Below are 16,094 nucleotides of genomic sequence, written 5' to 3' on the forward strand. Positions count from 1 at the left end.
ACTTCACCCGCCCTTTTTGTGGTGGGTTTTTTCGAGATAAGTTCTCACTATTTGCCTGGGCTAGCTTTGAACCACGATCTTCCTGATCACTTGCCTCCTGAATAGGTAGGATTACAGATGTGAGCCACCAGCGCCCGGCTCTTTGCTTGGAATTTGAACCTTATGTAAAATCTTTAACCTAATCAATCCTTCAGCTTTAATCTTCACATTTGTAAGAAATACAGGACAACTGGTGACATGGCTCAAGTGGTAAAGTGCTTGAACAGCAAGCATGTGGCCCTTTGTTCAAGTCCCATACCACCAAAAAAATATCCCAAAACTCAAGAGACTAGAAGATGTTAACTAAGCATTAAGAGAAAGTAGTCAACTCAGCCATGAAGAAGAATGAAATCTTATCATTTGCAGGTAAATGGATGGAACTGGAGAACATCATTCTGAGTGAGGTTAGCCAGGCCCAGAAGACCAAAAGTCATATGTTCTCCCTCATATGTGGACATTAGATCAAGGGCAAACACAAGGGGACTGGACTTTGATCACATGATGAGGCAAGAACACACAAGGGAGGTATGAGGATAGGCAAGAAACCCAAAAAAACAAGATAGCATTTGATGTCCTCAATGCAAAGGAACTAATGTAGAAACTTTAAAGCGACAGAGGCCAATAGAAGGGGACCAGGAATTCCAGAAGAATTAATTTAGAATGTAACACATATGTACAGGAAAGCAATGTGAGTAAATTCCCTGTATAGCTATCCTTATCTTAACTAGCAAAAACCCTTGGTCCTTCCTATTATTGTTTATACTCTCTCTTCAACAAAATTAGAGATAAGGCCAAAATAGTTTCTGCCTGGTAGGGAGGGGGGAGAGGGAGAGGGGAAGGGGGGGAAGGGAGGAGAAATGACCCAAACATTGTATGCACATATGAATAAAAGTAATAAAAAAAAAAAAGAGAAAGTAGTCAGACGGTGAGCAGCAAATTATTCTGCAGGGCAATTTGCCTGATCTCTTTGGAAAATCAGAATGTAAACATGAAGTTATGAGACAAGTGCAAGATTAATCTTTTTAATTTTTAGATTAAAAGTCATGAGATGCACAACCAAATACAAGTGTTGTCCATAACTGGCTCCCGGTTTGGCCAGAGCAGTAGTAAAAGTCGGAGGGTTGGGGGGAATGGAACCATAAATCTGAATATGGAATACTTCATAATATTCAAAAAATTATTTTATGAGGTGTGATGTCATTTTTTTAAACAGGAGTGTTTTATTGAGATGTACACTGAAATATTGAGAAGCTCTAGATGTCCATCACTCACTTCAAAATACTTCAATGAATTTAAGAAATTAAAATTCAGGTCTTAACTTCCTAGTTCACTGCTGTTACCACTGAATGGTCGTTAAATATTAATTGGACATAACATTTAGGGCTGGTAGAGCGGCTCAAGTGGTAGAGTGCCTGCCTAGCAAGCATGAGGCACTGAGTTCAAGCCCCGGTACCGCCAATAAAAAGGCTGTAACAATTACACACAAATCTTGCAGACTAGGTTCAGAGAAGTGACCTACAAATAATTTTTAAAAAACAGCTACCTGAAGAGAACTCAGAAATAATTACTGGAGACCTAGTAGGTGCAAGACACCAAAATGTACCAAAGAATCACGAAAGGAGGGCTTTTTGTCTTCGTGTACTGAAAACATCTTTAACAGCTAGAGAACAAGACTGTTTCCAACCACAGTTAAGGTTTGAAGAGGACTCCCTAAAGCAGTCCTCAGCTATTACATAAATCACCTAATGCTTTCTGACTTACCTGCCACTTACAACCTAGTTAATTACTTCGCAGGTTGTGGTGAAACTAAGGGACAATGTTTGGAAATGTTTGATAAGAGAACCTCTGCCACCCCTAGCTTCTTTTCAAGGAGGGCCCCTAAGTCTCAGCACCAGGGGCTGGGTGGGTCCCTTCCTCGAGCCACTGGAGATCGGATTCACTGGCCATTTCCCCTCACGGTCTAAATCCGGAGGGTGGCGATGTTCTCACTCCTTTCCACTTGGGGGGCGCAGGGTCCATGTGGACGGCCAGCTAGAAGCAGGTCGTCCGGCCTCCTGCCCGCCCTGCCCGCGCCGCGCCCTCCTTCGTGACCCCTCGGTTGGCGTTAGCATGCCTGCTCCGCTCCTCCTTCGCCTTAGTGGCGCAATCTCGTAAATTCTTGATGCTCTGAGCAGGTGCATACCTGCACTATGGCTCAATCCAGCGACTAGGAAACTTGTAAGAGAAGCATCAAGCCCTCTCGCACTGAGCCGCTGTTCTACCATTTGCACAGACCAAAAAGCCAACTTACAAGCACTTACTGACCCTAGGAGCGCCCACTGCAGCCCCGCCCCCGCACCGCGCCGCCTGCGTGCGTCAGAGGTCACGTGCCACCTCCCTCCCTACTGGCTCCCCTCTTCCGGAAGTCCGCGCCGGGCTCCTCCCACCAACGGTGACGTCAAACTCAGGCCCTACCACTTCCCAGCCCTCCGCCTCCAGGCGTGGGGAGGGTTACGGTTTCCTTCCAATAAGCTCTGTCGCTTCCGGCCTCCTAGAGCGTACCAGCGAGGGTTTTGAGGTTACTGACCCCGCAAGACTCTGGAAGCCTGTGAGTAGAGTTTGAAAGGCCAGGGGCTGGCTCTCTGCAGGCTACGCCCGCAGAAGCCTTTCCCCCTCGCCGCAACTTGTGCTCCACTTGGTTCCGCCGAGACCCACGACGGTTCCGCCCCCTTCTTCCTTGTCATTGATGTTGTTGTTCTTGTCAGTGCCGCATCCCCGACCGCCGGGAGCTCGAACCCGAGCCGGGGCCACCCGGGTGGCGCGGTGGCGGCGGCAGCGGCTGCGGCTGCAGCAGCTGAGACGGCTGCGGGGGCTGCTCCGGGGACTGCGGCGGCGGCCCGGAGCCGGCAGCCGGCGGCGGGGCCGGATGGCACTGTGCGGGCAGACGGCGGGCGCCGCGTCGCTACCCAGCGAGCTGATCGTGCATATCTTCTCCTTCCTGCCCGCGCCCGACCGCCTGCGGGCCTCGGCTTCCTGCTCGCACTGGCGCGAGTGTCTCTTCTACCCGGCTCTGTGGCCCCAGCTCCGCATCTGCCTCCGCGTCTCGCCCACGGAGCAGCCCCGGCTCGAATTCCTCATGCGCAAGTGCGGCTGGTTCGTGCGAGAGTTGCGTGTAGAGTTCTTCGCCGAGAATTACCTGAGCGGAGGTGGCGGCCCGGGCGAAGGAGGAGGCGCGGACACCCGGACTGGCGGGGACGAGGTCGAGGCCCTGCAGCTCTCCTCCCCGTGGCTGGAGGTGCTGCGCACCTATCTGGAGCTGGTGCTCTGTGTGCTGCTCAGCATCAGGAACAACAGGTAGGCTTGTCCTGGCCCTGGCCCTGTCGCCCCCTTCCCCTGTCTCCGAAGTGGGTTCATGGGACGCGCCGGTCCGCTCAGCGTCGCTTGCTTCAGTGGCTGGGGGTGTCGGTTCCAACCGGCAAGAAGGGCATAGTCATAAAGTGATGGGCTCGGGGGTGGTCGGACACCGCTCCTGGCGCCTTCCGGGCGCTGTCCCATTCGTCCGCTCTGTGTCCTGGGATGGAGGGGACAGGTGCTGTCGTTTCTTTATTTTCTACAGGGGAGGTTTGAGGCTAGGGAAAAACAAAAATGTAATCTGGGTTTTCTGACTCTGAACTTAAGCTTCAGGAATAGGTAATAAGTGGTTGCTGGGTGTCCCACAGTTACACGAGAATCTCCCAAAAAGAAATCGTCTGGGCTAGGCCCAAAGAATAGGAGAAGGAGAGTTTGTTAAAGGTATTGAGGAAGAGGTTGATTGTCAGGGTTGGAAGTCCCTCCCCACTCACCAGCAGACTGAACTTATTCCCAATGATTCACCTGAAAATAACAACATTGTAGCCTGGGGGTGAGGGGAGAGCACTAGCCAGTGTCTACAAGGGAGAGAGAAAAATTGTCCTTGTTTTGCATCAGGACTTCACCGAAATTCTAGAACAAATTCCCCATCTTCTGATACAGTATCCTAATTATTGTTTTCGTTTGTTTCTCTATCACCCTATTAACTTATAGGGTTCTCTAAAACCCTATTAACTTATATTTTTATGTCTGGATATTCTAAGCTTACAGTGAAACTCAAGTTGAAAGAAAGTTCACAAAAAGGAGAACTTTACCTATTAATAATGCTTGTGGTGGTTTACGAATACTTTCACATTTCTTTCTTATTTGAGCCTCTCAGCAACCCTGTGAGTCAGGACAGTAATTATCTCATTTTATAGAAAGGAAGGTGACCCTTAATAGGGTCAAGTGATGTGCACGTTGTCACCCAGCATTGTTTTTCTTCAATAGCTGTGGCCTTCCTTTTGCAATAAATACACCACCATTATTATGTTAAGTAGGGTTGTGAGCAGGCCCTGAGTAATGCTGAGCATCTGTATGTATCCATATATAGATATGTTTCCACAATTCTGTGACTGAATCAAGAAGTTAAGAGATAAGCATTTGTAGCCTCAAGCTGCATGCCCTTATTCCAGTGGCCTGGGTATTTCCCCAGCTTTTCACATCAAATCGTTCTACTTCCTTACTTTGATTTTATTTGGCAAGAGAGGCTGTTAAAGCGAAAAAATAGTCTTAATCAGGTTGGAGACTATTTCTCAGAATTGAATGTATGACTTGAGGACCAACTGACATAGAGGTTGGTGACCAACTTACCGATGAGACCAAAATTAGGAGTAAGGTAGTGAGCAGCAATTAGATTTTTCTGTTCTGAAATCAGATAGCTAATCTGTATAACCATCCAAAACATGTGTTCCTTTGGTAAGAATGAACCTCAGATAGTGCCTAGTTTCTTTTAGGTATTGTAATGTTTGGATGGATGGATGAAATAGTAGTATATCACATCTTCCCTTTGGTCAGTTCTCGCCTCTTCCTCACCCCTACCACTTTAATTAGCTTCCTTATCTTCCTTTGTGTAAGGCCATCTATGCCTGCCCTTGTAGTCTGCTATCAGTTCTATACAAATAACAGCAGTCTGTCACCTGTTTTAAGGTTTTCTTGTCATCTGTTGTAGTGATGGAGCTGCACATTGTGCTGCTTTGGTAGGACATTCGTTATGTATGTCTGAAATTAAAGAGCAGTGTAATTATGTATCTTATTTGTACTAATGATATTTCCAATTTTTACAACATATGTTTATACATTTGAAAATAAGTTAATGTCTATTTTTTAAAATGTCAAGATACTCTGGTAATATTGGATTTATTAATTCAAATGTTAAAAATATAAATGAGATTACTTTCCTTTAAGTTTTAACAAATTTTAAAATGTTTTAAGCCAAGTTGTTTAATAATTTTGGTAAGTCCTGTTATTTCTTTAATAGCTCTTGTGATTATTCTACAATCACAAACTACAGACTTCAGATTCATTTGAAGACCCACAACAGTGTATAACAACTTCATTTAGTAGTTTTTTTGTTTTTTTGGTCTTACAAGCCACAAAATTTAATAGCTAATAAGAAGAATGAATGTTTGACATTCTTCTTTCTAAAGTCGCAGTGTTTTTGCTTTATGGTTTCTGCCATTTTATAAGTAAAGGAGAAGATGAATCATACTAGATCATAAACATTCTGCTACCAGGTTTTGTGCTGATTTGTTTTATACAGTTCATACGATCCAGACTATTGTTTTATTTTGTTGCAGTTATTTTCAGACCCTCAGGAAAAAAATTAAACCCATGACCAAAATTAACCCCATGACCTTGAATTGTAGGAGATTTACAAGCATATTGATCTTTTGAGAGGATAATTGACATTTTGTTTGGCCTGATTTGGATTAAGCATCCACATGTACTGTAAGTGTGATTAGGTGTTAGCAAGGACAAATGATAATCAAAGAGGCATAAAATTGCCTTCTAGAAGGTAAAACACATTCCTTCAGGTTTCAGAAATCCCCTCTGTATTTGATAAATAGAGCAGAAATATAGTAAGTACTCATTAAATTGTATTATAGCTTTAAATTATTCTGCAATTTTGCTAAAAGAAATTTTAGGGTATAGCTCAGTGGTAGAGCATTTGCCTAGCACTGCAAAAAAAATTATACTCCATTCAAAACAACAAATTTAGAAATGCATTTATAGTTTTGAATCTGGTCATCAGATTGAATACTGACTGTTGAAAAGCTATATAGTATTTCAGGGTTCTTAGGGAAAATGAGGGTTCCTGGTCAATAAGATTTATAATATGTAATAAGACTCACTAAAAAGACTTATTCTCTTTCTTCTTCTCCTTTTCTCTATCTGTGTGTGTGTGTGTGTGCATGCGTGTGCATGCATGTGTGCTGAGGATCAAACCCCAGGCCTCATGCATACCAGGCAACTGCAGTTAGTACTTTAATAGTAGCCCTGGATACGTCATCATCTAATTTATGTTTTCCGCACTGCATAAATATTTTACATAAGCTTTTCTTGAATGAAATACTAATTGGGGCAGTACTTTTTTAAAAGAATCAGTTTGTACTAGGCCAGAGATATTTTATATGAGGTTGCTTTTTCTTTTTTAAATTCTGGATTATAGTTAATCCTATAGATATGTAGATTGACCATTTCATGATTGTGTCTAGTTCTGTGACCTCTGTGTTAGTCAGTATTCCTTTGCTATACTAAATACCTAGATAAATCAACTTATATAAGTAGAAAAGGTTTGTTTTGACTCTCAGTTTTGGAAGTTTTGGTCCATGGTTGATTGGTTCCATTACTTTGGGGCCTATGGCAAGATAGTAGATCAAGGCAAGGAACACATAGTAAAGCAAAAAGCTGCTTGCCTCATGTTCAGTATGTGAAGGAGAAAGAAAGAAGAAGAGAACTGAGACCCACAGTTCCCTTGGAGGGTACACCCCCAGTGACCTAAATCTTCCCAGTAGGCCTTACTTCTTGAATTTTTAACCACCTTCCAATTGTGTTTGGACTATGGACCAAACCTTTAACACATAGGCCTTTGGAGGACAATCTAGATCCAAAATATAGCACTCTTATAATAAAGGGTCTAGATTTGGTCTCGTTAATTTGGCAAACACAGTGAAGAAGTCATACTTTTATATGGTTTCCTCAAAATCAGTCTACCAAGACACAATAACTAATAAGGCCTTTTAAAAATATAGTTTAAAAATAAGCTGTAAGTTCTTTGGACACATCAGATTACTATCTAAGATGGTAGGAAATGCCTTGTTATTGCTAACATCCTTCAGCCTTACTTTTCTTGAAATATTTTTCCTGTCAAAGGTAATATATACTTTGGAACAGCATTTCACTTTTGGGGGCTTACTTTTTTATTTGCTTCATTTACAGAAAAAATAAGCCCATTTACAGAAAAAATAAAATATGTTGGGGCTCTGACCAATGTATACTGCCCAAGTAGTAGTTGCCTAAAGAGATGACAAGTGACACTGCATTCCCAACAGACTCCTTACCTTAAAATTGACATATGAACCTGGTTTCCTAGGGATAGCCTCAAGGTCATTGAGAAGAGAGGCTAAAGAAACTAATTTCTTGAGAGGGCAGCTATGAGAAAGATTAGGGCTCTCTATAGTTTATAGGTACATTCTTGTTTATTGAGAAACTGATTGGATGAAGATTGAATGTAAAAGTGAAAAAAAAACTAGTAAAAGTAAAATGTTTTTTCAGATTTCAATGAAACCATTAAACAGGTTTTGAGTGAAATAACTAAATTATTTCCATTTATTTGCATTTTAATGTACTGTTATTTCCTGAGACAGCCCTGAAAGCATTTACCCAACATGACCAATTTATATAGGACCTCAGATGATAGTTACAGAAAATTTGGAGGTTATTTTCCCTCCAAATATTGAGAGCCTAGTATTTTGCAAATAGTGAAAAGCAGCTCCCTGTTCTCATGGAGTCTATATTCTATAAGGGGAAAAAGAGAACTCAGTAACCAAATAAAAGATTATTTCAGGTTATGAAAATGAATGGAAACCTGATAATGAAAGAGAACTATGTAATAGCGAGCAGGTAGCAATGTTAGAGTAGTCCATGAGAACCTCTCTTGAGGACACTTGAACTATCTAAGAATGACAGGAGTTGCCCATCTGAATATCTAAGAAACTAGCATTCCAAACACAAGAAACAGTAAACACCAAGGCCTTAAACCAGATGAGTTTTGTGACTGTAGGAACAGTAGGAAAGAGTGACAGGACCATCGCAAATGAGTGTTTGAGTCGAGTCATGATGAGCTCTGATAGGTAAAGGAAGGAAGCAATGGGTTATGTGAGCTTCTGCAATAAAGTTTGGTTTGTATTCCAATAATAAAAGTCATTGACAAAAATTTTAGGGACAAGAGCAATGTAATCTAATTTGCATTTTAAGATAATCTCTCTGGTAGCTGTATAATGAGTAAGAAGGAGCCAGAGGACAATCAAGGAGCAAATTGGGAAGCTATTGGATTAATGTAGGCAAGTAGCTTTGCCCATGGTGGAGACCGTAGAGATCGAAAGAAGTGGACAGATTTGGAATTACAGAGCCAAGAGGACTTACTAAGTTGATCTGAATGGTAAGAGAAAAGGAGGAAGCAAAATTTTTTGACCATTTCTAAGACTCAACTCAATTTTCTTGTTATTATCGTTAAAGTTATTTTGTGATAGCATGTTAAATAGCAATTTTAAACATTAATTGTATTTAAATGTATCTTTTACTTTTGGGATTTGGGATGAGGGCAATTCTTAGATGGAACTAATAAATTCTGAGAAATAACTTTAGTTAATAGATTTTAATAAAACTAATAAGACACACTACTTCCGGCCAGGAACTTAGTTCTGGGCTCTAATGTTGTGCTGTCCAATATGGTAGCCACTAGCGAGCCACTACCACATTTCAAGTTCTCTATAGTCGCAGGTGGTTAGTGGCTTCTACAGTATACAAGCATAGAATAGAAGAGACCGTTTCTATCTGTTGCAGAAAGTTCTACTAGGTAACATTTTCTAGTGTTCGTTTTTGTTTGATTTGTTAGGACTTTTCATTGACATTTTTGAGGGGGGGAAATGTTATTAGCAAATGCTGTGTGTGTCTGTAAAACACACGGTAAAATTGACCAGGCGCTGATTGCTCACGCCTATAGTCCTAGCTACTCAGGAGGCAGAGATCAGGAGGATTGCAGTTTGAAGCCAACCTGAGCAAATAGTTTGTGAGACCCTCTCGAAAAACCCATCACGAAAAAGGGCTGGTAGAGTGGCTCAAGGTGTAGGCCCTGAGTTCAAACCGCAGTAGAGCCAAAAAAAAAAAAAAAACCACTTAAAATTGGGCATAGGCTAAGAATAATAGAAATGGCCTGCAAGAACTTTATGTAATTATGGTGATTACTTTAGCTTTCATTGATTTAGGAAAGGAAAAAAATACCACATTGTATTATCTCTTTTTTGGCATTGAGAAAGGTTTTAACCTTCTCATGAGTACCTTTTTTAAAGAACTAGGTTCTTTTGTCCTCCTTGTTTTCATAGCTAATTACACTTAGCTGTACAATTTAAATATAATTTACAGTGACTACATTTTGCATTTTTCCACACATCCTTGTCACATCAAAGAAATAGTTTTGGATCCTTCAGATGAGCAGATAAAGGAAGTCCCCCAGCTCTGGGTTACAGAAGAAAGAACGAGGCCATCATGCCCAAGGCTTCTGGAGCTTTGAGTCTCAGTGGCATTAAATAATCCAACTAGAATCGGAGAAAATGGTAATAAGTTTTAGCCCTCTGCAGTTGGACCTTGAGGAATATTTCTTAGGCACATAGATGGTTAATGTTGCTTTCAAAGAATTGCCTGACTGACCTACTAAGTCTACAGTTGTAGTTTTTTCTGAGAGTGTTATAAACCGTAATACGGAAATTGTTATGCTAAAATGAAAACAAGATATCATAAAGTATGTTTTTTCAGTAATTATGGTTAAAAGTTAATTACAGTCTGGGCATGGTGACATATATTTGTAATCTAAATGATTCAGAAGCCGAGACCGAAGAATTTCTTGAGCCTAGGACTTTGAGACCAGCCTGGGCAACATCTCAAAAAAGAAAAGAGAAGTACAAATCGCAGATTATGAGAAAAAGAAATTTCCATTTTCTGGACAAATGTGTTATTTTAGAGGGATTCCTAGTATATAATATAACTGAAAACTGTTCTGAAAGCTTAGTTACCTTAGGTGAACTAAGGTGACTATATTATTCAACAGGTTATTTATTGATTGTCAGGTCCTCTTCTAGAAACTGGTAAAATACATAGTATGTCAGTTGGTAATATATGCTGTGAAGAAAAAACCCAGCAAAGGAAGATAGAATTGGTAGAAGTAGAAGGAGCACTACTGTCAAAATAGGACATTAAGGAAGGTCTCAACTGCAGAAGTGGTTTTTGAAGGACAGGAGAGACCAATTCATGTATCTGTCTGCTAGGGATTGACTCGAGATGAAGTAGCAGTAGGCGCCATGGTCTGCAGTGGGAGCCTGACAGGCATTTTTAAGAGATAGCACAAAAAGCAGTAAGACTTAGAGGAGAATAAGGGGAAGAGGGTGTGGGAACTTGTAAGCCCCTTATTAGGCTCTTGTAAGGACTTTGCCTTTTACTCTAAAATGAGGAGCCATCCAAGGGTTTTGAGCTAAGGAATGGTGTGGTCTGATGTTTCAAAAGGTTCATTCTGGGTACTGTGTTGGTAATAGTTTGTAGCTTGACAAGGTTAGAAGCAATGTCCATGACAGTCCAGGAGGCTGTTGCAGTAATCCAGACACAGGAGAGGATGCTGATGCCTTGAACTGTGGTGTGAGCAGTAGAAGTGATGAGTAATCAGATTCTGTGTTTATTTGATTGTTTGTTTGTTTTTCAGACAGGCTGGCCGTGAACTGTGTAGCCCAGGTCAAGCTCTAACTCTCAATCCTCCTGCCTCAGCCTCCTAAGCATTGGAATTACAGGTGTGTACCAGCAAACCCAGCTGTATTTGTTGTTATTAGGAGAGGTTTTCTGGAAGTGAATGAGCATAAAAATTATGTAATTGTTTTGCTAACATTATAATGCTCTTTTAATTGTTATTCTTTATCTATTCTTTTTAAATAAAAAGATTTTTTACTTTTTGGTTGTTCATTTTATCTTCCTTTGTATTAATTATTTGTATTAGGACTTTGACACAGCTTATTTTCTGAAAATACTTCTTATCTTTGGTGTTTGACACCTTACTACTAAGTACTTGTACAGCAGTGCTCTGTTTATATAGGCCATGGATAAATTTGGGGTACTCTATTGCATTTCTTCATAAACTTCCTGATATTCATTATTGTAGTCATTTGTAATTTTCCTTTTTCTCACTCCTTTTCACTCACTTCTGCTTATAAATACTCATTATTCCTTGTACTTTTTTTATGTCAGACCCTCACTTGAATAGTGGATTCAAGTGATAGGACTTGGTGGAAAGGAAGCAGGTGGTACTCCAAACAAGCATTGTTCCCCATCCTTGCTCCCAAATCTCTGGTCTCATCACCTATAACATGAGGCCACAGCTTAGCAGGTTGTATCCAGTGTTGGTACCTAGTTGTTCTCTCTATTCCCTTTTACCATTTGAAACAATAATGAGCAATGTGTTGCTAAATGAAAGAAGCTGATCTGAAAAGGTTACCTACTCTGTGATATTCCTTTATTCAAAAGAATGGAATCTTTTTGAGGCTTAAATATTGAATTTTGCTTAATGCATTTCTACATCGCTTTTGCTTTTCATAATATAATAAAAACCTTTCAAATCTAGTCTAAAAAAATACTGAGCAATGTGAAAGCTATATGCAATTTCCTTGGCTTCTCCACATGGTCTACAATCTAATTTTAGCATGATATATTTGAAAGTGCTCTTGAGTTGACAATTGTTTTTCTGTTTTTTTAAAGTTAGTATTTTCAAACACATTTTTTAATTATAAGAAACAGCCAGGCACAATGGCTCACTTCTGTAATCCCAGCTACTTGGGAGGCAGCAATCAGAAGGATCATGGTTCAAGGCTAGCTCAAGCAAAAAGTTAGTAAGATCCCTGTCTCAGTCAATAAGCCAGATGTGGTACTACTGGCCTATGATTCCAGCTATGCAGGAGGCTATAGGTAGGAGAGTATCAGTCTGAGGCTGGCCTAGAGCAAAACACATGAGACCTTTCCTGAAAACTAAAGCCAAAAGGGCTGGGAATGTGTCTAGCACACCCAAGGCCATGAGTTCAAATCTCAGTACTGTCAAAAAGGAGAATATGCACAACATTGTGAGTGAGATCCTGAGTTCTGTACTTGGCTTTGCCTTAACTAGTTACAATCTTAGACAGTCACTTCAGTTTTCTCATCTATAAAGGGAGAAGATTAATTGGCTTCCACAAATCTTAGAAGTCTGCCTATTATTACACCTGTAAAGAAAGTTTGTGACTTTACTATTGATTCTGTAACAGGATTATTACCATTTTATTGCTACAGTTAGAATTTTTGTTCAGTTGCCCTTGAGTGGTGTGTTTCCAGCATTGCTAGGACATTTAAAAATATTGCACTGCTGAAACTAAAACTAGAAATCTTCCAGTGCATGTCCTTATATTAACTTGTTAAATTTTAGTATGGTTCAGTCTGTTAACTTAATAAATGATTTTAAAGTTTATTTTTTATAAAAGTTAATGCTATGTACTGTTGCTTTAAGTGTTTTTCTGAATTCTCAAATAATGTTTGTAATAATAGAAAATTTGAAAAATATAGAAAAAATAAACAACCGGATATGATCATTGGTAAAATTCGATGCATCAGAAGTCCAAATCCTCATTTTCTCACAGAAACATTGAGGTAATATTCACATAAAAGTATGTTTATAAGAAGTCCAGAATCCAGTGAAGAAGTTGTAGCTCCCCAGATAAGCACAAAGCTGAAAAAGTTTATACTGTTGTAAGAGGAGGAAATTCACTTTGCTTATGTCAGCCCCTCCCCACACCAGCTTAGCTAAAGGCCAAGAAAATCTACTGTGATTTCTTCTGTGGTGTACAAGGAAAGCATGGAACATGCACTTGGCCATCTGGTCTCCTAGCCTTTTGGTGTACTCCCTAATGAGCCAGTTTCTGTCTTAACCTCACACCAGTACAGAAAGACTAGTGGAGCACAAGACTTATGGGACAATTAAGAACAAGGGAAAAGGAGTGCTTACTCTCCTAGAGTTGGCAGTGTTGTGCAAATCCAGGAAAAGATTCAGAACTGAGGCTTTTCTTCCAAGAGGGGAGAGAAATGAATTGAAGCTTGTACCCTGTCTTTCAGTGTGATTCCCCAAAGAGCTGGCTTCTATTTTGGCTCACACAGAATACAGAAGGACCAGTAGAGCCTAGGTGCCTGGGATACTTAGGAACAAAGGAAAAGGGGAATAACACAGCACAAGAATAATTTTTTAAAAAGTAAAAGGATGAGCACCTCCAATGGCAAATACTATTCTGTGAGATTTCTTCAAATGCATAGACACCAGTATGACCATACAGTAATATCTCCTTATCCATTGTTAACTTTCTGAGATTTCAGTTACCATCAACTATGGTACAAAAATATTAAATGGAAAAATTTCAGAAATAATTTTTAAATCACATGCCATTCTGACAGCATGATAAGATCGTGTGCCAGATCATCCCTTTGTTCAGCATATCTATACCACCCACTCAGCCATCTAATCAGATTGACTGTCAAGGCATCACCGTGCTTGCACTCAAGTAATCCATATTTTACTTAATGACCCCAAAGCACAAGAGTAGATATGCCGAAGGAAAGCCTTGAAGTGCTCCCTTTAAGAAAAAGGTAAAAGTTATTAACTTAAGGAAAGAAAATCATATACTAAGATTGGTAGAATCCACAGTGCAAACAAATCTATCTGAAACTGTAAAAGCTCTGGCCACAGTGTATGCTAAGTGCTTAGTTAAGATAGAAAAAGCACTACATTTATGAATGAAAGACGTGAACTGAAACACATTCCAATCAATAACAGCATATTGCTCCAGCAAGCATTAAGCCTGTATAAAGACTTTGACAAGGAATGCCCTGAAACAAGTGACACCAAGCTGTTGACTTAAAACACAGATTAGGAAATGGATTTAGGTTAAAAGATACCAAATTACTTGAGGGGCTTTGTCTGCCACCGAAAAATCTGCTACCTTTCTGGAAGAATTGAAGATTGACCAAAGAGAGATAGGCTACCATCCAAATCTTCAGTTACAGCAAAACCAGGCTGTTCTGGAAGAAGATGCTCAATAGAGTTTACGTTCATAAAAATGCAGAGGAGGAAACGACATAAAACATTGAAGGACAAATCAACTGTGGTTCTATGTGGCAGTAGTATCAGGCATATGAGAAAGCAGGAGTAGTGTACAAAGTGAAGAACCCAGGGGCTCTCAGAATCAAAAATTATGTTTTGAGAGATCACATTCATACAACTTCTGTTATATTGTTGTAATTGTTGTAGTTTATTATTGCTGGTTATTTCTTTCTGTGTCTAATTTATAAATTAAATTTTATCATCGATATCTGCATAGAGGATAAAAACATAGAGAGAGAGTTCAATACTATCCATGGTCCCAAGCATCCACCTGGAGGGGGCAGGGAATCTTAGAACATATTTCCCTTCAAATTAGGAAGAACCAGTATGTAAGGAACATGGAAAAAAATTTTAAATGACACAAAGAAGATAAGTAACCAACTCATAAGAAATGGAGACTTATGAATTTCTTGGAAAAGAATTCAAATTAATCATCATTTAAAAGCTCAGTAAGTTTCAAGAAAACACTGATGAGCCATGGTTATCACTGATAATCCCAGCCCTTGGAAGACTGAGGCAGAGGATCATAAGACCAACCAGTACTGCATAACAAGACCCTGTGTCAAAAAAGAAAAAGGAAAGAAAAGAAAACACTAGTATGTAACCAAATAAAATCAAGAAGTCAATACATGAGCAAATTGAGAATATTTACAAAGAGATAGAAATGATTTTTAAAAATAAGAGCCAAATAAATGCTGCAGCTGAAGAGTACAATAATTGAACCGAAAAAATCACTGAAGAAGTTCAGCAGCAGACATGATCAAGCAGAAGAATTAAATCAGGCAACTCAAAGATAGATCATTTAAAATATTAAGTCAGAGGAACAAAAGAAAAATGACAAAGAGTGAATAGGGCCTATGGGAATTATATGACTACATCAAAAGGAGCAAATATAAGCAATGGAAGGAACAGAAAGGCTATATTAAATAATGGCTAAACATTTCCCATATTTGAAGATAGAAATAGGCATACAGATGCATGAAGCCCAAAGTCTACAAAACAGGATGAATCCAAATTGGTCCACACCAACACCATTCTAGTCAAATTGTCAGAATTCCAAAGGTAAGGGAAAAATTTGAAAACACCAAAAGAGAAATGATTTCTCACATACAAAAGAGCCTCCGTAGGACTATGGCAGATTTCTCAACAAAAACCTTACAGGCTAGGAGAGAGTATGCAGAGAGTGAGATGAAACGATATATTCAAGGTGCTAGAAGAAAAAAAACCCACCAACCAAGGATAATGCTCAGCTATTCAGCAAAATTGTCTAAGCCAACCCAAGCAAAAGTGTGAGGAGACCTGATCTGAAAAACAAAACTAAAGCAAAAAAGGGCTGGGGGTGTGATTCAAATGGTAGAGTACTTGCCTAGCCAGCACAAGGTCCTGAGTTTAAACACCAGTGCTGCCAAAATAAATAAATCTCAATAGTGAAGGTAAATATATAGCTATAAAATGCTCTAACATTGTAATATTTGTGCTCTCTAGTATAAACATTAAAAGACAAAATATTAACTACAAAAATTAATGGGAACATAATACAAAAATGTGTAATTTGGAACATCAGCAACAAAAGTGTGTAGGGATAAATGTTCAGGGATTTTGTACTTGAGTGATGCTATCTTAGCTATTCTATCTATAAGATTATGTAAGCCCCATGGTAATCATAAAGAAAGAATCATGTAGTAGATACATAAAAGATAAAGCATAAGATTATAAAAAACAGATCACAGAGGAAGGCAGCAAGAGAAGAAAA

At 39.7% G+C, this 16,094-nt stretch overlaps 1 protein-coding gene across 2 annotated transcripts in view; it reads left to right on the forward strand.

Annotated features, from left to right (window-relative positions):
* Positions 1 to 2,513: 2,513 nt before the first annotated feature.
* Fbxo33 (F-box protein 33) overlaps positions 2,514 to 16,094 on the forward strand; it is a 41,476-nt gene continuing 27,895 nt past the window's right edge. The window contains exon 1 of one of the 2 annotated variants that reach the window (XM_074068088.1): positions 2,514 to 3,372. In XM_074068088.1, coding sequence (XP_073924189.1) covers positions 2,765 to 3,372 — 608 coding nt within the window. In that variant the 5' untranslated portion in view covers positions 2,514 to 2,764. The remainder of the gene's footprint in view (positions 3,373 to 16,094) is intronic. The other variant, XM_020183440.2, reaches the window with a different exon arrangement.

The sequence above is a fragment of the Castor canadensis genome, chromosome 3 (genome assembly GCF_047511655.1).
Source record: "Castor canadensis chromosome 3, mCasCan1.hap1v2, whole genome shotgun sequence".
NCBI lineage: Eukaryota > Metazoa > Chordata > Mammalia > Rodentia > Castoridae > Castor > Castor canadensis.